Source organism: Zonotrichia albicollis, chromosome 19 (genome assembly GCF_047830755.1).
Source record: "Zonotrichia albicollis isolate bZonAlb1 chromosome 19, bZonAlb1.hap1, whole genome shotgun sequence".
NCBI classification, from domain to species: domain Eukaryota; kingdom Metazoa; phylum Chordata; class Aves; order Passeriformes; family Passerellidae; genus Zonotrichia; species Zonotrichia albicollis.
Genome location: NC_133837.1, coordinates 5,109,652 through 5,137,195, shown reverse-complemented (window position 1 = coordinate 5,137,195; position 27,544 = coordinate 5,109,652). Strand labels below are relative to the sequence as shown.

The 27,544-nt window shown below is 49.6% G+C and overlaps 1 protein-coding gene across 1 annotated transcript in view; it reads right to left on the bottom strand.

Annotated features, from left to right (window-relative positions):
- The window catches only part of MGAT5B (alpha-1,6-mannosylglycoprotein 6-beta-N-acetylglucosaminyltransferase B), an 80,357-nt gene that overhangs the window by 27,941 nt on the left and 24,872 nt on the right, over positions 1-27,544 (bottom strand). The window contains exons 3-8 of the mRNA XM_074554786.1: positions 21,338-21,482; positions 8,266-8,378; positions 7,157-7,230; positions 5,559-5,729; positions 3,973-4,137; positions 2,572-2,741 (exon numbers count right to left, since the gene is read on the bottom strand). Of these exons, the coding sequence (XP_074410887.1) occupies positions 2,572-2,741; positions 3,973-4,137; positions 5,559-5,729; positions 7,157-7,230; positions 8,266-8,378; positions 21,338-21,482 (838 nt within the window). The remainder of the gene's footprint in view (positions 1-2,571; positions 2,742-3,972; positions 4,138-5,558; positions 5,730-7,156; positions 7,231-8,265; positions 8,379-21,337; positions 21,483-27,544) is intronic.

The window sequence follows — 27,544 nt, the reverse complement described above, 5'->3', positions numbered from 1 at the left end:
GCTGCAGGTAAAACACCTCCAGGCTGTAAGGAAGAGCCCGAGATTAACTCTTAGCACACCTCAGGACTAATTACTCATGTTCTGCTAAGCCTCCCACTCGCTCCTGGTCACAAAAGCTTTTCCCAGCTCTCCTCAGAGGCAGCAGCCCAGCAGCAGAGATGTCACTGACAGATCTGCAGGATCCAGCACCAGGATTGCTGGCACTGTTCATTCCTCTGCCCCCCTGTGACACCCACATTAACCCATCCCCTGAGGGGCTGCACAAAGGTGCCACTGGTGGCACTCCAAGCACTGGGCTTGGTCTCCAAAGGGACAGAGGGATGTGGTTACATCCCAGCTCCTGCCTGCACTGACCCCAGCCCACTGAGAGGAATAGTGGATTTGTCTTTACAAACAAGCTGTGGGTCTGCTGGTAGCTAAAAGCAACACTGGGAGATCAAAGAAACAATGGGAAGGATTTCATTGATTGATGAATGGAAAAATATATTTGCCTTTACAAATAAACTGCAGGTTTGCTGATAAATGAAATTAGATGTTGAAAGATGAAAGAAACAATGGGGAAGAAAAACCCCTAAATTCTGTAAGAATTAAAAATTAAGAGGGAGAGTTGTACATTAGAGGGGAATCTCTGGTATCAGGTGTTCTGGGAAGTCTGAACCTCTCAAGTACCTCAGCCAATGGGGAAAGAGAGAAGAGAAATGTGGGAAATTGGGGTAAAAAGGGAGGCTGTGTCCTCCAAAAATCTGAGATCCCAGGGGAATGCCCCATGGCCCCTCCCTTTATTTGAATAAAGTAAAAGAACTCCTCTGTCTCCTTTTTTGCACATAAACCTGTGGTGTTTGTGGATTAATTTTCGTAACACCATCAACATGAAAGTGAGCACTCAGTGTGGGTGTCCAGCATTTAACACATCACCAAAGGCAGGCACAGGACATGTGTTTGGGGAGGTGGGGACAGTTTCTGGGACACTGAGAAGAGCAAGATGTGCAGCCCCAGCCCAGCTCACTCGCTTCCCATCTCAGCTACCCAGGGGAAGAGACAGAGCTGTCATTCCCAGGAGTCCCAAGGGACACATCCAAATCTGCATCAGAGGAGGAGCTCTCATCACTGAGAGGTGACGGGGAAGCTCCCAGGATTCTGGCAAAGGCAAAATACTCCAGGCAGCAGGGCAGCTCTCACCAGAGTCACTCACAGAGGGAAACGGGTGCTGCAAAAGCTCCCCGCCTCCCTAAACAACCACCATGAGGTTTGTCATTATAAAACACAAACAAGAACCACACAACAGCAACAACACAGCCCTCCCAGCCATTAACTCCTTTCATCCTTGACTACACGGGTATTATTTAGCATGTCACTCCTGCCTCTTGGAGGAGATGCTGCCTCTTGCATTAGGACCGGGATTTTTTTAAAGTTAATTAGTTAGGAGCTAATTTCATCCATTAATTCTGAATGCTGCAAGAGCTGGGTTGGGGGTTTTGTTGTTTTCTCCAGGATTGTTGGGTTTTTTTCACTCCCTTTTCAGCATGGCTCATTATGTGGCTGATGCTGGCTTAGCATCTCCTAAAGCCTGCCCAGTCCCCGAGGCAGCTCCAGGCTCTTCTTGATTTATAACCCATCTAATTTGCAATTTCCTTGGTTCTTGCCCTCTGATCAGGAGGAGAACAAACATTATGAGGTGACAGAAGGCAGCAGTGTCAGCCCAGTAATAACAGAGAGGAACATCAGCAGAGAGGAACAGGGCCCACTCTTAGCTTCTCCCTCTTTTTCCATCTAATATTGGTTTCTCTTGGAGACTGCCATCTTGTGTTGCCCCATGTCAGAAAGAGACAATCCCTTTGTGGGAAGTGCCTCCAGCAGCAGCAAATCCCCCCACAGGTCCCCAAGTCACCCCCAGCACCTCCTGAGGGGGAAGGGAAGGGAAGGGAAGGGAAGGGAAGGGAAGGGAAGGGAAGGGAAGGGAAGGGAAGGGAAGGGAAGGGAAGGGAAGGGAAGGGAAGGGAAGGGAAGGGAAGGGAAGGGAAGGGAAGGGAAGGGAAGGGAAGGGAAGGGAAGGGAAGGGAAGGGAAGGGAAGGGAAGGGAAGGGAAGGGAAGGGAAGGACTGCTCAACCACCAGCAAAGCCCCAGGGGCTGAGTGCAGCCATGCATGGTGGGAAGAGCCAGTGACCCACAGGACAGCTGCATCCTGCAGCCACCTGGCCACCAGCCCAGCAGGGAACATCCCTGGGGAATGGGCTGGCAAAGGGAGCTTTCCCATGGCCAGCTCCAGGCAGGTGTCAGGGGACACAGGTGATGCTGTGTGCTGGCAGCAGGAACCATTCTGCTCAGATCAAGCACTGAAGCCACAGGGCAGAGCCCTGCTCCAGATATGTCCACATCAGCTCCATGCAAAGCATCACCATCAGTCTTTCCCACTTTCCAGGGATGCAGAAGGATGGGATCTCTCCTAGCCACCACACTGGTGGTGCAGCACAGCACCAGCACTGTCTGAGATGCAGGTGGGCAAAGAGCCTCCCCCAGCCTTCTCAGACCTGCCGCTTCCACCTAAGACCTTGATGCCATCCAGCACTCACCTCTGCAGCTCCTTCAGGGAGACTGTGACCCTCAGGCTGTGTCCCAGCATGAAGAGGGCAGCCAGGATGTCAGCCCACTGCACCATCTCACCCAGAGGGCCTCCCTTCAGCACCCGTGGGCTGAAAACGTCCCCTGACTCCTCTGTCAGGAAGCCAATATGGACAAGGATCTGCAGAGACAAGGAGAGGGGTTAGCACTGGGGAAAGGAACCATCTGGGTTTTCCAGCCCAGAGTGACTTATGGTCCCTGATTCCCTCCAGCTCCTTTGCAGGCTGTCATTACTCAGGGAGCTCAGTCAGGTGTGCAGACAAATGAGCCGTGTCCAATTAGCACAGACCCAATGGCCAGAGCTTGGCCCTTTGACTGCCATTCTATGTCCTGGGGCCTGGCTTGTGCTCTCCATGTACATCACAGTCTGAACCATGGGCTGGAGCTGAATTTCCCAGCACACAGGGGCCAAAGGCACAACAGAAACGCCAACAGGAGGGCCAAGAACCTCAGCTTATCCTCAGAGGAGACCTGTCACACTCCAATGGCAGCCAGACACCATCTCCACCCACCAGGACCCATTTCCAAAATTCACCCCACTGCTCAGCAACGCCAGTCCTGCCACATCCCAAATGCCTGTGAAGCCATGCCCATGGACAAGAGACCAACCCTACAGACCCACATGTGGCATTCACATTCTCTGGAAATGCCCAAATGCCATTGTCCCTTTGCCCAGGATTTTTCTTCTGGAAAGCTGAGAAGCCTCAGAGAAAAGGAAAACAATTCTTATCTCATTTGCTTCTCCTGTGTTGTACTCATGTGGAATGTGTTTGGAGATTGTTTACCCACAGGTGATTGTTTCATTGGACTCTGCTGAGTTATTTTCACTCATTGCCCAGTCAGGGCCAAGCTGTGCCAGGACTCTGAAGAGAGTCACAAGTTTTCATTATTATTTTTTTAGTATATCTTATACTAAAAAGATATACTATATCTTTACACTTAAAAAGTATTTTTTCTGTATTCTTTAGTATAGTATAGTATATAGTGTTTACTTGGAATGTGTTTGGAGATTGTTTACCCACAGGTGATTGTTTCATTGGATTCTGGTGTGAGTTGTTTTGACTCTTTGGCCAATCAGGGCCAAGCTGTGTCAGGACTCTGGAGAGAGTCATGAGTTTTCATTATCTTTTTAGCCTTCTGTAAGTATCCTTTCTGTATTCTTTAGTATGGTAGAGTTTAGTATTCTTTAATATATTATAGTATCATAAAATAATAAATTGGCCTTCTGAGACCATGGAGTCAGATCCATCATTCCTCCCTTCATCAGGGCACCCTGTAAACACAATACCCACATGCTCCCATAAATGAATTTCCCTCCCAGCTGGGTTCAGCTGCCCCGAGTGTCCCCGTACGTGTTTCTGGTCCCGCTGCCGTCCCGCCAGCCTCTGCTCGAGGCGCCGCGCCGCCCGCAGCCACTGCTGGGCCAGGTGCCGGATCCTCTTCTTCATGAAGCTCAGGGACTCCTTGCCTGTGCCAATGAGCTCCAGCAGGCGAGCCAGGTCTCTCCGGAATGCTGCCTAGGGAAGGAGCACACTCTGCACAGTGAGTGTAGGGAAAGAGGAGCCAGAGGAGCCCCTGGGCTGCCCCGTGGCCTGGGGGAGGTTTGTCCATCTCAGCAGAGTTGATCTGAGCCCTTCCTGCTCCCCTGGAGCCGTGGCAGCTCCTCCACTTAATGCCCCAAATCCCAGAGGGATCCCACTGAACACAGGGTTCCTCATGAGAACCCAGATTCCTCAGGAGAGGAAAGGCATGAATGTGTTGGAGTGGATCAGAGGGATGAAGCATCTCTGCTGTGGAGAGAGCCTGAGGGAGCTGGGGGTGTTCAGCCTGGATAAGAGAAGGCTCCAGACACATCTTCTTGCAACCTTTCTGTACTTATAGGGACTTATAAAAAGACAGGGACAGAATTTGTAGCAGGGCCTGAAAGAGCCGAAATGAGGGATGCAGGACTCCAGGGGCTCTCCAAAATGCAGTTTATTGTATCCAAGATGTCACAGCAGTCCAGGGTTGTGTGTGACAGAGCTGTGCCTACAGCTGTCAGCTCCAGCTGCAGGCAGGCCTGGAGACCCTTTGGTTTTGGTTACATTGCAGTCTAGACTTTTCTTTGCTGAGCAACTTAATACAGTATATTATACAATCTATACCTCAACTTGTATCTATAGCCTATCATAACTACTATAATTACCATGTTCATGTTACTGTTCTCCAATCACTAAAAGTTAGTACATTACAGTTTAAGCTAGAAATTGTTTTTCAGTTTTCTTGCAGTGGAAAATTCTGAAACCTTTTTTCTACTTACAACTTTGCTGCCTTGTTTGCCTGTGTTATCTTTCTGCTTGGTAAAAACATCTTCTTGTTTGAAGTGGGTTTATCCTTTGCTCTAAGTCATAAAAACCCCTTCTAACCAACACACCCTTTGCCTCCTTGGTTATCCAGTGAGACTGGCTCAGCAATTCTTTTCTTCTGTATCAAAACTTGCTTCCATCTCTATTCCTTCATCAGACTCTACATTTAAAAATCTTTCTGCTAAGCACACATATCCGTGAGACTTTCTTGTCAAACTTTCATCCTTCTCAATAAGGCCCTGTTACAACAGGACAAGGAGTGATGGCTTTTAACTAAGAGAGCTGACTCAGAATAGATATAAAGAGGAAACTTTTCATGGTGAGGGTGGTAAAACACTGGCACAGGTTGCAAAGAGAGGTGGTGGGTGCTCCATCCCTTGAAACACTCAAGGCCGGGTTGGGCAGGCCTTGGAACAACCTGTTCTACTGCAAGGTTCCCTGCCCACAGAGACCCCTTCCAACCCCAACCACCCTGTGAATCTGTGAAAACCCACATCAGGCATCATGGCCCTGCTGAACCGGAGTGTTTATTTCCACTGATGCCTCCCCACAAAGCCCCTGGCCCAGCAGAGGCCGGGCTGGGCCCACCTTACCTGCACGCGTGGCGGTGGCGGTGGTGAGGGCACGGCCACCGTGTGGTTCCTCCAGGGCAGGGGGGGACAGAACCACTCGACCTCACTGAGGTAGATGAGGAAGGAGCACTCGGTGCCATCCACACCAAAGAAAGCATAGCAGGGGTCAGAGGTCCAGCGGGCCCTCATCCACTGCAAGCGGCACAGAAACACGTGAGGCCCATGGAGGAGGTGTGCCAGCCCTGCCAGCTGCCCCTGCTGTGGAAAACCTCTGTTCTCCATCCCTTTTCTCTGTCTGGCAGATAAAAATGAAGGGCAAAGGGTGGAAAAGGGCTGCAAACCCAGCCCCAGTGCCACAGGACTGGTGTTCACCCACTCAGGGTCTCCAGGGAATTTGGGGCAGAGGAAGAGCCAGGGAGGTTTGCTGGGGCTCCCTGGGTTTCCAGCACTGGTTCCAGCCTTCCCTGGGGGCACAGCCATTAATCCCCAGGAAATGATGCACCACAGGGATTTCTTGTGGCTGGCTTTGCTGGGGAGCTGCTGATCTCATCGCCCCTGGAGCAGCAGGGCAGCAGACAGATCTGCCAGCAGTCCCCAGGGATGATTTCACACAGAGGAGAATAACCAGGGACCAGAGCAGTGATTTATCATCCCCCACAATGGCTCTTGCCAGCCTCTTCCTAATTCAACTACAAAAACAAATCTGCTCAGGGACAGGTTGCTGTGCCCAATCTGTAAAGCACAGCAATCACCAGGAGGGGAGATGGGATTACAGCCTTCCACAATTGCATTACATCCTGAATTTACTCAAATCGTGGAAGGAAAGAATGGCTAACACCCCTGGAAGTGAAAAATCCACAATATTTTTTTGTACCCCCCACGTCATTTTCTTGTACCCTTCAACATCTTTCCAGGGAGACTGGGCCCTGCAGAAGCCTGAGCTTGAAGCAGGTTGGCAAGAGGAGGGAAAAGGGCAATGCTTTTAATTAGTTGATGTAAATATGCTCTCTGACAAAGCCATCATGCTCTGGGCCAAGTGCCAGGCTGCATTCCAGTATGAGGAGCAGGCTGGGCCAGGCAGGACGGATTGAGGTGGAGGTTCTGGCCACCTGAACGAGGTGCTGTTCTGGGCACTGCTGGGCTTATTCACCAGGGAATGCTCCAGAGATTCAGAGGTGATGTGGCAGAGCTTCCTCCTCGCTGTGCTTCTGGCATTGAACACACAGACTGCAGGCAGGGAGGGCTGTAGGCAGAGGTAGGCCCACAGATGATTCTGCCACAGCCTCTGGCTTCAGGGCTTTCTATCACTCCAGCTAAAGGCACATTTGGGGAGGGTATTACTGGGGCAAAACAATCCCATTTCTGTAGCAAAGCTGCCAGAGAAGATTGGACACCTCCCTCGTGTTTTCTCTTCAAAGCACAGCCCTGCTTTGCTTTCCACACCTTTGACTCTGCTCGTCCTCCTTCAATGGGCTGCACCTTTCCAATATTAACAAACATTTTGTCCTGGAAATCATCCCATTCACCACTGCCCTTCCCAGTTTAACCCCCAGGGTCACTGCTTTGGGCCCTTCCATCCCAGCTGGAGACCCTCTCCCAGACAAGGGACCCCAACTCACCTCCACCTTCCCAGCACAGTCGGGGTACTTGGGGTCCCTGGGCACCTCACACTGATCCCTCCTGCCTTCCATCCCTGCAGAGAGACAATTTGGGCATGGGGAGAGCTGGAGTGTGACAGAGGAGCAGCAAGAAATGCTGTGAGGAGAATGGGATGGGATGGGATGGGATGGGATGGGATGGGATGGGATGGGATGGGATGGGATGGGATGGGATGGGATGGGATGGGATGGGAGCCCCCAAGCATGTTCACTGGTGCCATAGCTGGGCTGGCAGACAGCCCCATCCCACTGGATGGAGCAGGACATCAAGATGTGAAGCATCTTCAGCACCCTTCCCAAAACAGGAAAGAAACAGAGAAAACCACCCTGCTTCAATGCAGGGAATGTTCTCTTTGCCTAAATCTCAGCAGGTGCATTTCCAGCACTTCCCTGCACCCTCTGCCTGGTCCAGACCCCAAATTCCACCCATCCCCGCTCTTGTAAGCAGGCTGCAGGATCTAGGGAAGCACTTGACAGCCTTTTATGCTGTAAACTTGCAATAAAAACTGTCCTGCTGAGCTGCTGAAAGAAGACTCATCCCCCAGGGTGAGTTCCAGAATAACCCATAAAATGGTTAAAATGGCATCAGGATCTTTTCTCCCTCCATGGCTGGGCCAATAAAAGCCACCAGCCCTCCTCTAAGCCCTTCTTTGCCCATAATTGAAAAGCATGAGGTGCAAGAGGCAGTGGAAGGATCTTCAGCCTAAACCCCAATAACCATGCAGGCATGTGAGGAAACATCTGCAGAGCCCAGCTGCCCTCTCAGCAGTGCCACAGGGGGGTGGGAATGTCTCTCCTGGTGCTAAATCCCAGCCCCTGTGAATTTGGATCCAAACCACCAAATTTTTCTATCCAGGTGCTTGTGCGCTGCTCCTCATCTTTAATTTTGCATTTAATTCTTCATCATTTGTTCCTGACAGCCATTCAGATTTGTCACGCACGAGTTTCCCAAGGAAGGCAGCCTCAAGATCAGCCTCCATTTCTGGGATTTTTACCAAATTTGTCATGGTTGGACCTTCCCATAGGCACAGCACAACACACAGGGGGTTTGGGGCACGGGGACCACTGACCTTTCCCATTCAGGAGGCTGTTCCGGAGAATCTGATCCACCTTTATTGCAATGTCCGACACGTTCTGAGCAATGGCCTGGATCCTCTCCATCAACCCAGCTGCTGGCTGGAACCTGGGAAAGAAACCAAATCAACCCTGAGAACTTGATGTCTCCTGTGACTGTCATATTTTCTGAAAAATCCCTTTGCCCAGGATTTCTCTCCTGGAAAGCTGAGAAGCCTCAGAGAAAAGGGAAAACAATATTATCTCATTTGCTTCTCCTGTGTTTTGCTGCTTTGGAATGTGGTTGGAGATTGTTTATCCAGCATGTGAATTGTTTTTATTTAATGGCCAATTATGGCCAAGCTGTGTCAGACTGAGGAGAGAGTCACGAGTTTTTCCATAGTATCTTTTAGCCTTCTGTCTAGATCCTTTCTCTATTCTTCAGTATAGTTTAGTATACTATTCTTTAATATAATAATATAATAAAATAATAAATTAGCCTTCTAAAAACATGGAGTCAGATTCATCATTCCTCCCTTCAACAGGGGTCTCAGAAAATACCACAGTGTCCCAGTGGTGACACTCAGAGGTGCTCAAAGAGAAATCCATACCCAGCAGATTGAACTTAGCTCCAGGATGAAACACAGGAATGCCTGGTGCAGCATTTAACAGGCAAAGAAGTCACTGCCTTCCAGGAGGTTTGATTGAAAACCTATTTAAATCAGTGTTTTATACATATTCTGCCATTTTTTGAAGTGTGCTGTTAAACACGGATCCACCTGTGCATTTTATGCAGGAAAAATATTAAATAGACTGGCAAAAAATGTTTTTTTTCTTATTTTAGATGTGCTGTGTTTGAAAATCCTCTGCTGTGATAATTGGTCCTGCAGTAGGAAGCTGTGCTAAAAAAAATGAGTAAAAGAATAAAAATACAGAGAAAAGAAGGTAAAACTGAGGATGGCTGAGGAAGTTTGTGAGTTTGGAGCAGAGCAATGAAAAACACACAGGACATGTGGATCTCCTGATCCAGCCCATCCACAATGGTGGGGATCAGTTTTTCCTCCCAAGGAACAAGTGACAGGACAAGACAAAACAGACTTAAGGTGCACCTGGGGAAGTTTAGATTAGATAACAGGAAAAATTTCTTCACTGAAAGTGAGGCCAGGCATTGGAACAGCCTGTCCAGAGAAGCAGTGGAATCATCATCCCTGAAGTATCCCAAAAATACCCAGATGTGGTTCTTAGGGACAGGGTTTAGTGATGGGCTTGGCAGTGCTGGGTTAATGGTTGGATTCAATGATATCAGAGGTTTTCCAGCCTCAGTGATTCTGAGATTCAGGTGAGTGGACTTCCAGCAAGGAGCAGCAGCCAGGGCTGTGCAGGCCCGGGGAGCTGGGGCTGAGCTGGATCAACATCATCCTAGCTGAACAGCTCCATTGAACTCATCTAAGGAACACGTTGTGTGAACACGAAAAGAGAGCCCTGTAAAGAGGCTCAGTGTCAATTAAAACCTGGTGTAAGCTGGAAAAAGGCAAAGAGAACTCCATCCATCAGCAGTGGAGCCTGCCACGCCTGACAAGGAATGAGCCCTCCCACTCCAACAACTCTCCTGTGTCTAGCAGACAGGTGTCTAAGGAAGGCAGGAGCCTCCTCTGAAATGGAAAGTGCAAACCCCCTCCCTCTGAATTATTATAATTTTGAAATTAAGGGGCTCTCAGGAAAAGGTATGGAAATTGGAATTACAGCGCTGTACTATGAAAACTAAAAATTACAAAGACAATAGTACGAAAAAAAACCCAGAAAACAAGCCACTGAGAGTCAGAACATGCCCTGCCCCCTGTGTGTGGCACAGCCCTATCCCATAGGGGCTCAGCCCTCCTGCAGTGCCAGCTGTGGCTCTGCTGCAGCAGGGATCCTGCACAAGGGGGGAGTTTTCCTCTGCAGCTCCAGGGCTGCTGCAGATGGGCCTGGGCTCCCTCTGGCCATGCAGGGCAGCAGAAAGCTGCTCCTCTGGCAATGCAGGGGGCAAAGGCTGCTGTGCTGGGCCAGGCTCAGATTGGATCCAGGTAGGAATGCTTGGCTCCTCCCCTGGGCGGAGCATCTCCCCATGGGATGCTGGGATTGGATCAGCCCTGCAGGGACACTCAGTGGCCATGGACAGCAGAGATCTCCTGAAGGGAGGGTTGGTGTGGGAGAGATAAAGAAAAAACTGCCCCAAGGACAGCAGAGAACTGCCCCAGCTCTGACAGATGGGAACAGAACACACACCCCCAGCACATCTTGCATTTCCAGCCTCAGATACCTGCCACTTCCACCACAAACAGCCACCACGTCTCCATGAGTTATCCCAGTAAATAATTTTCCCTTCTTCAATGTTTGGGCCGTAAGTTTTCCCTCCTGCTGCCGCTGAGGTCGTTACAATACAGGGAAATGTCACACGCAGTGAGCAAAACCAAAAGGGCTACCTTGAATACTCATGGCACAAAAAATATGTGCTGATGTCAGGTCCTTCGTGGTGAAGTTTTATGTTTGTTCTCCAGCAGATCAGTGAACCCAAAGGCTGGGATTTAAAGTACCTCTGTCCTCAAGGCTAAAAAAATCCTGGTTTTATGAACCGACACTGCTTCGCTTGTTGATTTAAAGTCCATTTGCCAGCAGCGAGCAGCCCACATTTTTCCTTCTGGCATGGTTTACGACCATCAATATTCAGGCTGCATATCTCCACAGGGAGCCACTGATCTTGGGCTTTTAAGAAATAATAATTAAATGCAGAGGACACCATTGCCCCCAAGTCACTTCCAACCTTTGCAGAGAATAAACCCCAGGTATCCTGCTGTAACCAGTGCAGCAGGGAGGCTGCTCGTGAGGCCCTGGGAAAATATGGGCACAAAAATAACCTGAGATAAGCTCTGCTTGTCAGCATGGCTCCAAGGAGATAAAATAGTCCTGGTCTGAAAGCTTGCAAACCCCCATTTCTGCAACCCTTTTTTCACCAGCAGAGGCACTCAGTAAACACCTGGGATGGGCAATTTAGGAAGAAACATCACATGGATGCTGTGAATTTAGAGCCAGTGAGCCCAAACTCCTGTTTTCAACAGGAAAAGGATGTGGGCTTGGTGAAGATGCTCCCCAGGTTTCTCCATCACTCATGGCAAGGAGAGAGGATGACCACAGCCACAGCAGCACTGCTCTCACCCTTCAGAGCACTTAGATCAGCTCACAGTCCAGCTTCTGCCTCTTCCCAGAAGCTATCCCAATCCTCACTTGCTCCCAAACACCCAAGGAACCAGGTGAGACTCAAAAATCAACAGCAACCTCAGTCTTCAACGCCTCAGTGATGACCTCCAGACCTCAGCTCAGCCAGGGCTGAGCACTGGGCAGCCATAAAAATGCTCAAACAAAAATCAGGATTGTTATCCTAAATAAATTGCTTTCTTCCAGCTCAGCCTTGTCCTGCCAGGCAGCCACAGTGCTGGGTGGTGGAGCTGGCCCAGGCTCTGTGCCAGCCTGCCCAGCTCTTGTTAAGCTACAGCTGCTCCCCGAACACAAAGATTTCACCTCAAAACGTTTAGATGCGAAATGTATTTCTGAGCATCACACTCCAGTCCTCCAAACAAGGTGGGCATTGCATGAGCACCACAAGGCTTTCCCCAAAACACAGAGGATTACTGGAAAGGGACATTAAAAATGTCCACATGACTCCTGGAACATATGAAAGTGATGCCTTGAGAAGGCTGACCTAGAACAGAGACTGGGCAGAGCTAAAGAACAAAGCAGGGATTTATTGAAAGGCCTCAATGGATCCACCTTGGGCAGCACAAGAGCCCAGCCAGGGCTGCACCCAAGATGAACCAAAATGGCCCCAAAATGCACAACCGGGCACGGGGTCTCTCACTGTGATCAGTTCTGCTCCATTTGCACATTGGAGTTCATTGTCCAGTTCCAGCTTTAGCCCATCCCGTCCCATCCTGCTTGTTTTACTCTCTCCACCCCACGGTGTTTGTGCTCTGGGGCTGAGATTTGGATCATTTGTCCTTGGTGCCCAGCTGGAGCAGGAATTGTTTTGTCTCCCTATTCAGTGCAGAGAGCTCACCATCCCCTCATATAAAGCTCAAAAGTAGCACAGAATCTGAAAAATGTAAAAGCCAAAACCTGAGGCATCAAAAGGAGAGGGAGAAAAGCAGAAAAGTCCCTTTGAAACACAGAACCAGGCTCAGATCTCCCATGCTCCTCATCCTTGGATGCCACCAAACCCTCGTGGGGTTTTTCTGAGGGAGGGATTTCACACCTGGGGAGAAGAGCCACGCTCCCAGCTGGGAACACTGACAGGTCCCTGTGTTTGTATCTGCTGGGTAACAAGGCCATCACAGGAGCAGCACATTTCATGTGAGGCATTAAGGAGATGACAAGCAGGTTAAGCATAAGTTACATCAACTATCAGCACAGCGATTTGTCACCCAGGCAGGGGACAAGAAAATAAGGCAGTTAAAGGTGTATCTTCAATGTGAAAAGGTTCTCTGTGCCTCGTAGGAGTTTGATGCCTTGTTGTTAGTAACTGGAGACACCAGGAAGGACAAGGTAAGTAGCTTGTTCTGCTCAACAATAGCTCAGCAGAGCAGGGATATCCCACCACGTGGTGGATCCAAGCCAGGATGCCAGCACAGCCCTTGCCAGCCCAGTGGAAAAAGAATCTCCTTTCTTCCAGCACCACCACTGCCCAGGGAGCAGCTTTGTGCCTTTTCCCTTCCTGCTTTTTAAGTTTTTCCATAGTGACATGCTAAATGCCACCAAAATGTGCTGGCACTCTGCCAGCTATTGAAACTACACTAAATTACCACAGCTTTCCTAGAATAAATTTTTCTCTGGGACCTTAAAACCGTTTACTACAGCAAATACAGTATTTTAACTCCTAACCATCAATATAGATTTTGTCTTTATTATTTTCAGATTTATATTTCCCCCTGTTGATTAGGATTCAGATCACACTGTGCCTTATAATGCTCTGTATACAGTATTCATCTCCTTTCAAAAACTGCTATTAAGATGTATCTTTCCCCACTGACAGATCATTTGCCATAGAATATAGCCGGAGGTTGGGTTTTCTGTCACTTTTTTATGCATTAATTTGGTTCCCTTCACTTTGCTCTTGTCCCCAACTCCACAGCACCAGCTCGGATTCAGCCTGTTTATCCCTTTACAAGCCACTGTATTTTTATTGCCTTTTATAAAAGTGGCATTATGAAAAGATGAATCTCTTTCTCTTTGTGTGTTGTCTTCATAATACAAGCCCTAAACATATTTGCTTGCTCATCCAATATTTCTTGCTATTAACTTGTGAAAGCCATGGCTTTGGGAAGACCAATACAGATGGAGAAAAGCAGATGTTCTGAAGATAATACATCAACAAATTCAGCATTTGCACAGAGCAGTTTACCAAAGGATTTCCACTTGTGTCTGTGCTGCCATTTGCCTCTTTAAATATTTTCTTAATTTGTTTGCCCAAAGACCCAAAGCAGAGCAGAAAGCAGCAGGACTGGTGCTGCTGTTTCACTGCTCTGGGGACACAAATTACATCCAGCCCCACAGTAGCCTCAGTTTCCAGAACAGGGAGCTGAAATCCCACAGGGAAGGGAAAGGGAATGCCAAGGGAAAAAGGATCTTTTCTGTCCTCCTGGTTCTTGTGCAGCTTGTGAGGTGGTGCCTGTTCAAACATCTCCAGGGAAAATGAGCCCCAAGGGCAGCTCCAGCAGGTCACCCTGAGGGCTCAGGATGCTCTTCCCATCCATCCATCTGTCCCTTCATCCCCAATCCCCTCCAATGGGAAACACTCAGTCACCCAGCTCTGGGAAGTCACCAACTCAGTGGCTGGAAAGCTGAGGGGTCCCAGGGATGTGGGGAAAAGCTCTCATCAGAGTGCTGGATAACAAAAACAGTCATTAAAATGTTCAAGAAGATGGAGAAATTAAAAGTTTTGCTCCACAAACATAAGAGAATACAAGTAAAACTCATCCATGCTGGAGGAAAAATGTTTTTGGGAGATCCGTGCCCTGATGCGCATCTCCACATCCTCTCTGAGATGGTTTGTATCCAAAAACCCAGAATCCAGGCCTGCCCATGTGGGAGAGGGCAGGACACAGACCTAGGGGGATTATTGGGGTGCTGATGCTCTGTCTGAAATTTGTGTCACAGTCCCCTGACACCGACAACCCCAACACAGGAGGTGGAGCACAAGGGGCAGCAGTGGCTCAGGAGGCTCAGCTGGGCATTTTCTGTTTATTGGCCTTGTAACCCTGGATTTAATCTTCATCCCTGCAGTGCTGCTCCCCTGGGCTTGGATGAGTGCTGGTCCTTGTGGTGGGAGGGCAGCACACCCCGTGCTGGGATGGGATGTGCAGGGAGGGTTCCACATCCTGCCCCATTTGGGAAAGGCTCAGACTCCCAGCAAGCAGAGAAAAAGCCCAAAGCTCTGCTTATGATCATCATGGTAGAAATTTAGAGTCATGCTGGAGGGAAGAAGGGCAGGGGCTGAGGCACAGCTGCTTTGCTCCCCCTGGAGGGGGCTCTGCCAGGTCACTCATACCCTCAGTGCCTTTCTGACATTGGACAAGGACAGGGCACCTGGCTTTGCACATGTGAGAAGGTCCATGCCACTGAGAAGTGGGTTTATTCTTCACAGGCTGCTCCTGCCAGTCAAATGAAATAAAAATATTTTTTAAAAAACCAGAGGACAGCATTTGTTCCCAGTGTAATTTCTGGGGTCTCTGTACATCCCAAGGTTTTCCACCTCAGTGTGACACAAACAGCTCAGTCTCCCCTCCATGAACACCTGAGTAAAGACCTGAGCTCACTCTGTTTGTCCTCACTGGGAATTCACCCTGGGAAATTCACCCAGAGAACATGATTTGGGATGGGAGCATTCCTTGGAAACTCCTTTGAAGCAAATGCCAGATGATGCATGGGCAGAGCCCTGCCTGAACTGCTCCAACACCAAGTTACATAATAAATCACATAATAAATGCAGCAGCATTTAGCTCACTAAAGCACTTCCATTTATTTTCATTTCAGCTGATTGTGGGTGATATTTCTCACACAAATACTTTTCTAAGAGGCCCTGAGCTATCCCAAAGCCCATGGCTGCACACCCCAGGGTGGGACACTGACATTTCAGTGAGCTGGCAATAAACTTCATGAAAAAAATGATGAAAACCAGCTTTCCAACCAAACCCTGTAGCTCACCAGCACAGCCAGCAAAGTATAACCAACACCACTAATTAAAATATTTTATCAATGCTATATATTTTATCAATACTCTCAGAGTGCTTTGAGATCTTCCCCAAGCAGAACACAAAGCTGAAGCCACAAGCCCAAAACATCATTTTCCTCCTGACCCTCAGAGCAGAACTGGGCTGAGCCACAGGCCTGGGCAGCTGTGAGTTTATTTATGGGAACACAGGGGATCGTGAAAAGGAGGGGTATGGGATCACCCCTTTGTTGGGGCATAAATCAGATATATTTATCTACAGGCTGGGAAAAACTCCCTTCAGTGAGCTGGGAAGGCATTGCCAGCCTCACAGGCTTCACTAAGAGGGACCTGCCTAAAAGTGAGCCCAAAACCACCAGTTGTGGTCAGAATCCTTGGGGCAGAGGATCCTCTGGGGCAAGATACATTCCTCAGCCCCCCATTTCCTTTGCCAGCTGTGTGCTTGGTGCTCATGCTGTGTTTCATTTTAGCAGGGGTATTTTGGCCCTCTGTTTGCTCCAAAATCAGGGGATCTGCTGGAGGTTAACAGTCTCTGATTTTCTTTGTGGGGTAAAGCAGACACACAGGCTGGCTAAAGGCAGCCCCACACCACCACTGCCCAGCCCTGCCCCTGTGCAGCCACCCCAAAACAACCACAGCACAAAACCAGCAGTGACTGCACTTGGCCTCAGGTGCTCATTCAAGAAATCTCATTTGCCAGCCCCGTGATAAAGCAGTTTTCAGTGTGTCAATGCTTTGGCATGGGAATAAAATTAATTATTAATTATTAAACATTAAATAAATATAAATATAAATATAAATATAAATATAAATATAAATATTAAAAATAAAATTTAAAAATAAACAGAAAGCAAAGCCTCTGCTGAATTAATTTCAGCAAATTGAGCAGGAGGTGCTGGGGGAGGTGCAAGCCTGGGAGCAGGAGGGGAGGGTGTGAGTGACCTGGGCATACCTTGGCACCTGTCCTATCACCATGCTGGCGATGCCCAGCACCATTTGGGCTGTGGGGCTCTTCCATGAGGCCACAGCCCTTCTGGAAATGTGGGTGCATTGATGGACCCTGCTGGCAGCACACAGCCACCTCCCTGCTCTGCCTTAAGAGAAAAGCAATTTATCTCAGCTGCTCAGGCCTGAATTCCTCCATTTATGTCTTCTCCTGACCCTGATGGGGACTCCAGAGCAGCAGTGAGTCCCTACACTGTGCCCATCCTCTCCAAGTAACACTGAAATGGGGGTGCTCAGCCTGGAGAAAAGGAGATTCAGGGATGCCCTCATCACTCTGCACAGCTCCTGAAAGGTGCCTGTGCTCAGCTGGGGCTGGCAGGACAGACAGAACCAGAGCACACAGCCTCACACTGCACCAAAGGAAATACAGGTTGGATATCAGGGAAAAGGTTTTCACAGAAAGAGTGATAAAGTTCTAGAATGTGCCCGGGGATGTGGTGGAGTCACCACCCCTGGATGTGTTTAACAAAGCCTGGATGTGGCACTGGGCGTCAGGGTTTAGGTGAGGGGTTGAGGCTGGGTTGGACTCGATCTTGAAGGTCTCTCCCAACCCAGTGATTCTGTGAAATCATCCACAGATGCAGACATCCTCAGGAGCTGACAAGGAAAACCTCATCCCCTCTGTCAGGATGGAACGGGCTGTGGAACCTGTGAGGAAGGTGAGTGCTGGGGAGGAAGGCTGCTGTCTCCTGATGCACCCCTGCTCCTGCAGCAGAGCTCAGCTCAGCAGAACCAGCACCCAGCAAAGCCAGGCTGGACCTCAGGGTGGTCTCACCTTCCCTGGGCTGCTCTGAAGAGCTTTGCCCCCTCTGAGCCCCTCAGGAGATGGGAGCCAATGCTCAGAGGGGTCCAGGACTGCTCCAGGCTCACCTGGGCTGCAGGACACCACTGCCTTGGTAGGGATTTCTCTGCAGCCAGCTCGCCACCAGCAGCAATTCAGGAATTAATAGAGCCAGGCTGGCAGGATGCAGGAACATCATCCATTTAGTGTCATATTGCGAGACTTTTAATTACTGGGGGAATATGGAGTCATGTAATGATTACAAGAACAAATACTTAAAGTGTGTGGAAATTAACTGAGCCTTGGCAGTAATTAAGCTTGAAGATTAATCAGTCGTTAGCAAATAACACCCTTTGCAGGCTAACCACCACGTGGGGACAGGGATGACCAGGAATGCCAGTGCTGCAGACCCCAGCCTTGCCCTCTGCCATGTCCCTGGGGCATGAGGTGGGCAGGGGCAGCCCAGCTCCTGGAAAAGGGCTTTTCCAAGCCCCAACACTGCTGGGTTACAGTGCCAGCTTGGGTCAGCCACTCAGACCCTATCCTCCCCTCCCTCCCTCCTTCCTAAGCACTTTTCAGCAAGAGATCAACACTTCCCCTGCAAACTAATATTTTTCCCCTGCCCAGTAAACAGCTCTCCAGGAGGCTTCCATAAGTACTCCTAATTTCCTTCCCCTCGGATGATTTACGAGGGTTGCATTCAATTAACAGCAGTATTGATTTTCCTGCAGCTGACTGGCAGCCTGCTGGCCCTCGTTAGGGAATCCATCCTTCCCTTCCCAGCACGGGCAGGATGCAGGCAGCAGGGAGCTCAGGCAGGGCTGGAGAAGGCAGCCAGCAACCCCTGGAGTTCACAGGTGCAGCCTGTGTGCCATGCCACAAAACTTTTGGGCAGCTCTTCCAAGGGGGAGAAAATTGGAGCGGGACATTTGGGTTTTCCAAGAGTTTTATCAGCTGGAAATGGAGGCACCTGTGAGACAGCCCCAATGGAACAAGAAAGATTTTGCAGCTTGGAAATCTGGGAGGCTTTCCAAGGCAGGCCATTAATGCCACCCTGCATATACAGAGTTTTCCTTGCACTTTCCAAGGGGTAAAGCCACCCCAAACCTCTGCTGGAGTGGTGCAGTGCTCACAGGTTATTCCATAAAGCTCAGCAAAGCCTTCACCTCCTTCCCCTCAGCTGGAGCTCTGCAAAACCCAGCCCTCCTGATTCCACTGGAGATCCAGCCTTAAGCAGGAGAGCACTTTGTAAAAACAAGAATTAATCCACTTTTGGGCAACTGGAAGCACAAAGCCCACACTGGCAGCTGTGCAGAGCGGGAAGGAGACGAAGGCAGCAGCAGTGCCAAGCAGGGACGCTTTGAAGAGTAAAATCCCTTTGAAATTACCACCCTTTAATTGTATTATCTTTCCCTGACAGCCTCAAGTCGGTCACTGGTGATCAAAGAGACAGAGGCAGGGAGGGAAGGAGACAAGCCCTCGGTGGAATCCCGGGATCCTAACAAGGAACAGCTCCTGGGTGTCTCTGTGGGGCTGATCTGGGTCCAGGAGTCATTGCTGGGTCCTGGGGCAGCTGGAGGTGCCCAATCCTCCTCAGCACAGGGGGGTCCCCAGGACTGCAGCTGGTTACACTCAAGGGACAGTGTAGGAGCATTGTGGGGTGGGATGGTGGGGATGGATGGAGATGAGAGATCTCTGCAGCCAGGGCTGGAACTTGGGGTTCATTGCAAAGGGCCTGGGTGCAGGGCCCTGCTGGGAGCTGCCAGCCACAGCTCAGAGCAGGCCCTAGAGAAGAGAGGGGGAGAGAGGGTGAGAGTAAAAGGGTAAGAGAGCAAGGTTCCCATTACAATACAATAAATATTCTTCTGTGTTGAATATTCTGATTCTCACTAACCAATCTAGCACAACATACAAATCCTATAGCATTTATACCATACTGTGTTACATTTTAAACCCTAAAACTCCTCTTTGGGCCCCTTCTGCCAAGCTGGCAGGGTCTGCTCTGACCCTTGGGCCTGTCTGCAAGCAGAGGGTGTTGTTCCATCAAAAGGGGATCACCTTCAGCTGGCCACACCATTGTTTTCCAGTTGTTCAGTAACTGAGGGATCTCAAAGCTTGCTTTCATTTCAATCTCACTTATAGCTTCTATATTCTCAAAATCTTTTGCCAGACAATCATATTTATAAGACTTTCCTGTTTCATCTTCCCCAACACCCACCCACAAGAAACTCCCCTGTGGTGGCTGCTTCACCTGGAGATGCTCTGTCCCATGACCAGAACGGGATCTTCAGAGGCCAGGTGAGAACAAGGAGAGGAGACAGATGGGTTTGGATGCAGAATCAGGTGAAGAGAATTGATTTCTCTTTAGGGGTGACTTATAAGGAGCAAAAGGTGATAAACTCGTTGCCCCTGAATTTCCATTACTGGAAATTAAGACATCTGTGATCTCAGCCCCCAACTCAGGCCCATCTGAGCACACACACAAAACCTGAGGCTCTTTTGATGTGGGTCTATCAGCTCCCATCCTCTCTCCAGGTGATGGCCCCAGAGCCATCACTCCCACAGCAGATCTGAAACACCAAATCCCCATCTGCAGCCACTGCTGCCAGCCCACAGAAATGCTTTTAAGTTTCTCTCTTGGCTGCTGGTGTAGAGAAACAACCATCACCTGAAATTAGTGGTTCTTTTAACACAAGACTGGCCAAGAAAATCGTTCAATGTGAGCAAGCACCTTCCAGTGCTGGCTGTAATAGTCCTGTCCACTCCTCTCTGGGATTATTGGTGATCTCACTCACTTGGGTACCAGCCAGCCTCGGAACAACAAAATCCCAGCACCTACCGTGGCTGAGGCAAATTATATTTTCTCAGTGCTGGAAATGATGGTACATAAAAGTCAGGACCACGCATTCCACGGCTGCCCTGCAGCTCTAGCTCAGGTGTGCAGGCACTGTGGCAGAGCTCAGCCTTTAATTACAAGCTCACTGACTCTGTTTTCTCTTATAGGCACAAAAGAGGCTCGTGAGGAAAGCGAAGGAGAGGGATGGAAATGCTGATGGGAGCAGGGGAAAGCACAGCGATGGCAGGAGGTGGAGGTGGGAATGTTATGAGGAATCCAGCAGGATGCAGCACAGAGCAGGGCAGGGGTGACCCCTGCATGTCACATCCCTGCCATCCACCTCTCCTGTGTCACCTGAGGCTCCACCTGAGCAAAATCCACGCTGGCATCTTTTCCACACTGCCAAGCTTGTCCCAAGTGCTGCCCCTGTGGTTTTTCATCTCTGCTCCCCCACCGCCAGTTACCATTTGTGCACTGACACTCCAATTAGTATCAATGAATGTTTAAAAGCTCCCAGAGCACAGGGAAATGTCTTTTTAGTGAATCAGTGTGCCACAACAGGGAGGTCTGATGGCGCCTCTCACACTGCCAGCTGAGATGTGCAGCACAGGGAGCCAGGGCATCATTTTAGGCCCTTCTGCACATTTTAAACCTTGCTCAACTCCAATGCTGAGCACATCAGTCCTGGATTCTGAACAGCCACCAGCTCCACAGCTGCCCATGGAGTACAGGCACAGAGCAAGGGTCCTGAGCTCAGGGAGCACATCCCACATGCCAGGTGCTGCTTGGCATGTCCCACCTGCAGCAGCACCACAGCACAGCAGTGCAGACACTGCCACACCTGCAGCTGGGACAGCTGCTTCAGGAAATCATGGAATCGTAGAATATCACAACAACACCCACAAGGATCACTGAGTCAAGCTCCTGGTCCTGCACTGGACACCCCCAAAAATCACACAGTGTTCCTGAGAGCATAGTGCAAATAATTCTTGGACTCTGACAAGCTTGGGAGTGACCACAAATCCTAAAAATCACAGTCAGCTCAGAAATCCCAAAAGAAACAGCTCCAGACATGGCAAATGAGGCTAAAAATGTTCCTCCCAAGACCTGTTGGGTCCCACCACCCTCAGAGCAGCTCAGCACATTGGGGTGTTCTGCTCCTGCAAAGCCCCCACGCCCAGCACTGCTCCACAGGGTCTGACTGACCTGTCCAGAGGGAATCGTGCTTCATCCCCTTTGTGGAAGTCAGTGCTGTTCTCCAGCCTGGCCAGGATGTCCATCCTCTTCATCAGCATCTCCAGCATGTCGCTCATCCTGCGCAGCACCCCTCGGGACTCCAGCGCGCCCATCACTGCAGCACACAGAGAGAGCTGAGACACGGCCAGCCTGGCATGCACACCCCACCCTGGGACCCCAGCTCCAGCCCCACAGCTGCCCCTGCTGCTCCCCACCCCACGGGTGGGCTCGGTGGTGTTTGGAGCATCTCAGTGCCCTGCTGTCCCCGTGTCCCCTCCCTGGCTCTGCCCCACAGCCCCATCACACTGCCCAAGCAGGGTAAATCCCTGCCCAAATCCAGCTGGGCTCCTCCAGTCCCATCAATGATGGACAGAAAATATAGGATAGCCAGTGGTTATCTCAGCCTGGATCCAGCCCCCTCACCAGGCATGAAATCCTGATTTATCCACCTGATCCAGCCTATCCCTGTCACAGACACATTTTCTGAAAAATCCTTTCCTTAGGATTTTTTCTCCTGAGAAGCTGAGAAGCCTCAAGAACAAAATGTAAGCAATGATTATCTGCTGCTGTGGAATGCAACAGGTGCATCTGTGATTGGTCTCATGTGATTGTTTCTAATTAATCACAGTCAGCTGGCTCAGACTCTGTCCAAGACCAAAGCCTTTGCTATCATTCTTTCTTTTTCTATTCTTAGCCAGCCTTCTGATGAAATCCTTTCTTCTATACTTTTAGTGTAGTTTTAATATAATATATATAATAATATAATAAATCAAGCCTTCTGAAACATGGAGTCAGATCCTCATCTCTTCCCTCATCCTCAGACCCCTGTGAACACTGTCACAGTCCCGAGGGCTTATGGCAAACTGACTTCATTCCCAAGCACCAAGTAAGCAGCCTTTCATTTGCCACTTCTATTTTTCACTCTGCACCTAGCCCAGCATCCTGCCTTTGACAGCAGCCTGCAGAGGATGCTTAAGGAAAAACATGGGAAGTTCATCAAAGGGGTGGTGCTCCCCAACACATCCTCCCAGCAGCACCAGATTTTCCTGTTCCAGAAAAGAAGAAATTTTCTGCTCAAATCTGCAGTGGGGTGGGAGACCTAGCACTGGAAATAGCTCAAGTGCTGCATCAACTCCCCCAAGAGGGAAGGCCCCCAGTTCCCAGCCCTGTTTAACACTGTTTCTCCCATGGGTGTGCATGGCACTGACCTGCTGGAAAGCACAGGGGGATCCAGGAGCTCCTGGCTCCCAGCTTGATTTGCCATCTAGTGACAGGCAATGAGCCCAGAGCCAGGGAACAGAAAATAAAGCTCCTGTTTCATCTCAGCTCGGCTCATTTCACGTTGGTAATAACTTAATCAGTGCATAATCCCCTGAACCTCTCCCGTTTAGCTTATCTCTGCCGTTCCACTCTCATGTGCTTTCCAAGAGGCAGCACATATTTAATTTAGGGAGCAGCAGGAGCCAGGGGGGTGGCACTGGGAAGGAGAGCAGCTGCTGGATGTCCTGGTTTGCTATCAGGACTTAAAGACGCCTCATGCACCTCCAAACAGATGCACAACCCGTCCTGCAAAGGCAGGCGGAGTTTGGGATTCCCTATCCTGGCACAGCCAGGGTGGCAGAATGGACCAGGGCACCCCAATGGCAGGGCGTGCCAGGGACAGCCCTGGCATGGGCTTCTCCTCCCCACAGGAGCTGGCTGAGCATGTGAAACAGCACAGAGGCCTTGGTGTGGGTGTTTGGGTGTTCAGATGGGAGCAGGGTGTGGCGTGGTGGATCAGGGCCACCGTGACAGCTCCTGATGCTGCTGCAGAACTGCAGCCCTGGCTCCATCCCTGCTTCCCCAGGAATTCACCCACACTTCAGCCAGAGCTCCCAGGGGCTGGGAAGGCTGATTCCCAGGGAAGGCAGGGTAGGAGCATCGGGGCGATGGATGGAGATGGGAGATTTTTGAAGCCAGGTTGTGGAACTTGGGTTTTATTGCAAAGGGCCTGGGAGCTGCCAGCCACAACTCAGAGCAGGCCCCAGAGAAGAGAGGGGCAGAGAGGATGAGAGGGTAAGAGAGTAAAAGGGTAAGAGAGCAAGGTTCCCATTACAATACAATAAATATTCTTCTGTGTTGAATATTCTAACTCTCACTAACCAATCTAGTACAAGATACAAATCCTATAGCATTTACATACAGCCTATAAGAATCACTACATTACCATACTGTGTTACATTTTAAACCCTAAAAACTCCTCTTTGGGCCCCTTCTGCCAAGCTGGCAGGGTCTGCTCTGACCCTTGGGCCTGTCTGCAAGCAGAGGGTGTTGTTCCATCAAAAGGGGATCACCTTCAGCTGGCCACACCATTGTTTTCCAGTTGTTCAGTAACTGAGGTATCTCAAAGCTTGCTTTCATTTCAATCTCGCTTATAGTTTCCATATTCTCAAAATCTTTTGCCAGGCAAGCATATTTGTAAGGCTTTCCTGTTTCATCTTCCTTAGTAGGAAGCTTCCCAGGGCAGGCAGCACTGGCACTGCAGCTCCAGCCCCCACACTGCCCTGCCAGGCTCTGGGATAACATTGGATCACTCACGAACACGGCGTTGTGAGCCAACCCTTAACCCCTCCAAGAAGATGACACTGGGCCAGCCAGACCTTGCCAAAGGCTGCCTTCCACGCTTGGCTGGGATTATCAGCAGCACATTATTTTTCCTGACTCTATCTAACAAAACAGAAGAAACATTGAGAGCAAAAGCAATTCCTCAAAAAAAAAAGAGGACAAATCACCATTCATGGAGAGTGAAACTGGGCTCTTCCCCAGACATTCCCTCAGCTCCATGGCAAGAATCAGTGACTTCTGCTTCAATCAGTGGGTGCCCAAGGTCCTGTGCAGCCCCAGACTTTCCTGGGTGGGTTTGGGAGTGCAGGAGCCACCTGGCACACCCACCAGGAAGGTCACCCTGTCCCCTGCACGATATCAAAGTCACAGCCTGTTCCACTGAAGAGCAGCAGCACTAATGAGCCTGCAATTAAAAGATGCTATGGGGAGGTAAAAAAGTGGAATTTTGGAACCTGAGGCTCCATTTTGACAAGGGCTGCCTCAAACACAGCTGAGAAAATCAGGAAAAGGCACAGCTAAGGGAAATAGAACAGCTCTGACATGGGCTTAAATCTGAAAATCCACTTTAGTTATTTGTCCATAGACTGAGCCCATTCCAGTGACATCCCTCCCACAGCTGGGCTGTGTTCATGGGTTGCAGCCCCAGCACCCTCTCTCCACCCCAGGACTGACCATCCCCCAAAATGGGCATTTCTACTCAGAATTTGTTCCTGCTCTGACATCCCAGCATGGCCAGCAGGTCAGAGCTTAGACCTTACACTCAGCTTTTGCATGAGGCAGTGATTACTGATCCCTTGTGCTGCAGTGGGTGAGGCTGGAGGTCAGGAAAAAGACCTGACCCAAACCCTACAGTGTAGCCATATTTTCTGAAAAATCCTTTTCTTAGGATTTTTCTCCTGAGAAGCTGAGAGGCCTCAGAGGAAAATAAAAACAATGATTATCTGCTGCTGTGGAATGCAACAGGTGCATCTTTGATTGATCTCATGTGGTTGTTTCTAATTAATGGCCAATCACAGTCCAGCTGTCTTGGACTGTCTGGTCAGTCACAAGATTTTATTATCATTCCATTTTCTTTCCTTTCCTTGCTAGCCTTCTGATGAAATCCTTTCTTCTATTCTTTTAGTATCATTTTAATATAATATATATCATAAAATAATGTCAGCCTTCTGAAACATGGAGTCAGATCCTTGTCTCTTCCCTCATCCTGGGACCCCTGTGAACACCACCAGCTGTGAACACTTCAGCTGGCCAGAGAGGCTGAAACCACCACCCCCAGATTCCCATGGAGCCCATCCTGGCCTGGGGATTTGGATCCCAGCCTGTTTGGGGGGTCAGGTTGTGACAGTTTGCTGGGAACACACAGAGGTTGTGCCTGGGAAGGCAGTGGGGATGGAGAATTCCTGGCAGTCCAGGCAAGGATGATGCTCCAAAGGTTCATCACAGAAGCACAGCTGAAAGACAGCTCTGCTCCCAAATCACTACTGAGGGATGAGGATATTCCCACCAGGGCACAAATCCACTTCCCTGTGGATCCCAGAGAGCCACAACTGCACTCTGCACCCACCACCAGCCTGGCCCCTGACTTTCCCCGAGATCTCCCCTCCTGTCACTGCCACCATCCCATTCCCAGCTGGTTTTGAGCCACTGCAGGATGCTCTGAGAGCAGAGCTCTGAGCTTTGCTGTCAACAGTGAGCCGAGATATTCCTTCTCAAATAAAGAAATTTTTAAAAAAATCCCAAATACTAAGTAAAAATAGCAATACAAAAATAAAAATCCCAGCTTTCCCTGCATTATCTTTTGGGGCAGCCTGCCAGAAAGCAGAGCTGAGGCAGGACACATCTCCCCCAGCCCTCCCCTGGCACTCGGAGATGAAGCCGAAGCTCTTCCGCATCAACACCTCTCTCTTTCTGTTCCTGGGCTTTGTTGTTGTTGTTGTTTTTCCAGCAGCTTAAGGAAGCTAACAACGCCTTGACATTTTTTGGCAATGATTATTACATCTCTTGGAAAGTGTGTCTCATTAAAACCAGAAGAAAGGAGCAAAAGTGCTGAAGCGACTCTTTTAAAAATGCAAGATCCAGGATTAATTTGTTAACCTGGAACAGAGACTCAGACTCCCACCCAGGGCTGCTCAGCTGCCTGAGCCAGCACAGGGATCCAGAGGATGGAGGAGATCCTGGCCAGGAGCTCAGGCTTCTCCCTAAAGCCAGTGATGAAGATCCCCAAGGAGATTTTACCCACAGCACTGCAGGCAGCCAGGATAAACCCAAACCCACCTTAACAGCACAAAACTCCAGTTCTGAAAAATCAAACAGTGCTGAAAACCACTTTCTTTTAAAAAACAAAGCCACCAAGCTGCTAATTAGAAAGGGAAAATATTCTGATTTCCCCTGATAATCAGCAATGATGGGACAGCGAATACAAGTAAACCCAACCAATAGATTAATTGGAATTTGTTAAGGTATGACAGGGTTTTGACAGTTTTCCTGAGTGGCAGCCACGCTTTCCAGGCAATCACTGAACTGACAGAGGTTTTCAAAGCAGCACTAGGAAATAATGATTGCAATCAATCATATCTTACCGGATTTCATGAGACACGCTGGTAAACACAGCAGAGGGAGGAGAATTATTTATGGGGCTTCTGAAGAGCACACAGCTAAGTAATTGGATGAAATCAGGGGAAAAAAGGAAAGCAACCCCTAAGGGTGATGTCTTGTGGAAGAAGGAATAGCTTCTCTGTGAAACCAGCGGAATAGTCAACAGCCAATATGCTCAAATTTGGATGGGCTGAAACCCTGGGGAATTCACTAATGATGCACAGGTCTTTAAAATACCTGCTTGGAGTGAAAGCAGCCGTGAGCAGGCGTCACCCCCTGCCAGTTCCTGCCACTGGGACCTCCAGAACAGGAGCAGGATGAGCAGCCAGGGCAGTTCTGCTGATGTGCCAACCTGAACTCAAAGGTGAGGCTCAGTGGAGCTCAGTGATCCTTGTGGATCCCTCCCAGCTCAGGATATTCTGTGTTTGTGCAGTTCTCTGACCATGCAGGAGTGGAGAGCATCTCCTTTCCGCCCTGGCCACTCCTTGGTGTTATCAGAGTGGTTTGGGTTGGAGGGGACCTTAAAGATCACCTTGTTCCAACCCTCCTGCCATGGGCCAGGACAACTTCCACGAGATCAGGTTGCTCAGAGCCCCATCCAACCTGGCCCTGAGCACTTCCAGGGATGGTGTATCCATGCCTTTTCTGTTCCTGTGTCTCATCACTTTCACAGTGAAAATTTTCCTCAAGTGTAGTAGGTAGTATAGTATAGCTTAATAAAGCTTTTATTCAGCCTTCTGAAATCATGGAGTCAAAGCTCTTTATTCCCTGGCTAAGGGACCCCTGCCACAATAGAACTTTATCAGCCTTTCTGTAAAAAACTTTTTCCTCATATCCAACCTATATTCCCCTTGGTGCAGCTTGAGGCTGTGTACTCTGGTTGTGTCAGTGCTGCTGCAGAAAGAGCCCAAACCCAGCTGAGCACAGGCACCTTTCAGGAGTTGTAGAGAGTGATAAGGTCACACCTGAGTCTCCTCT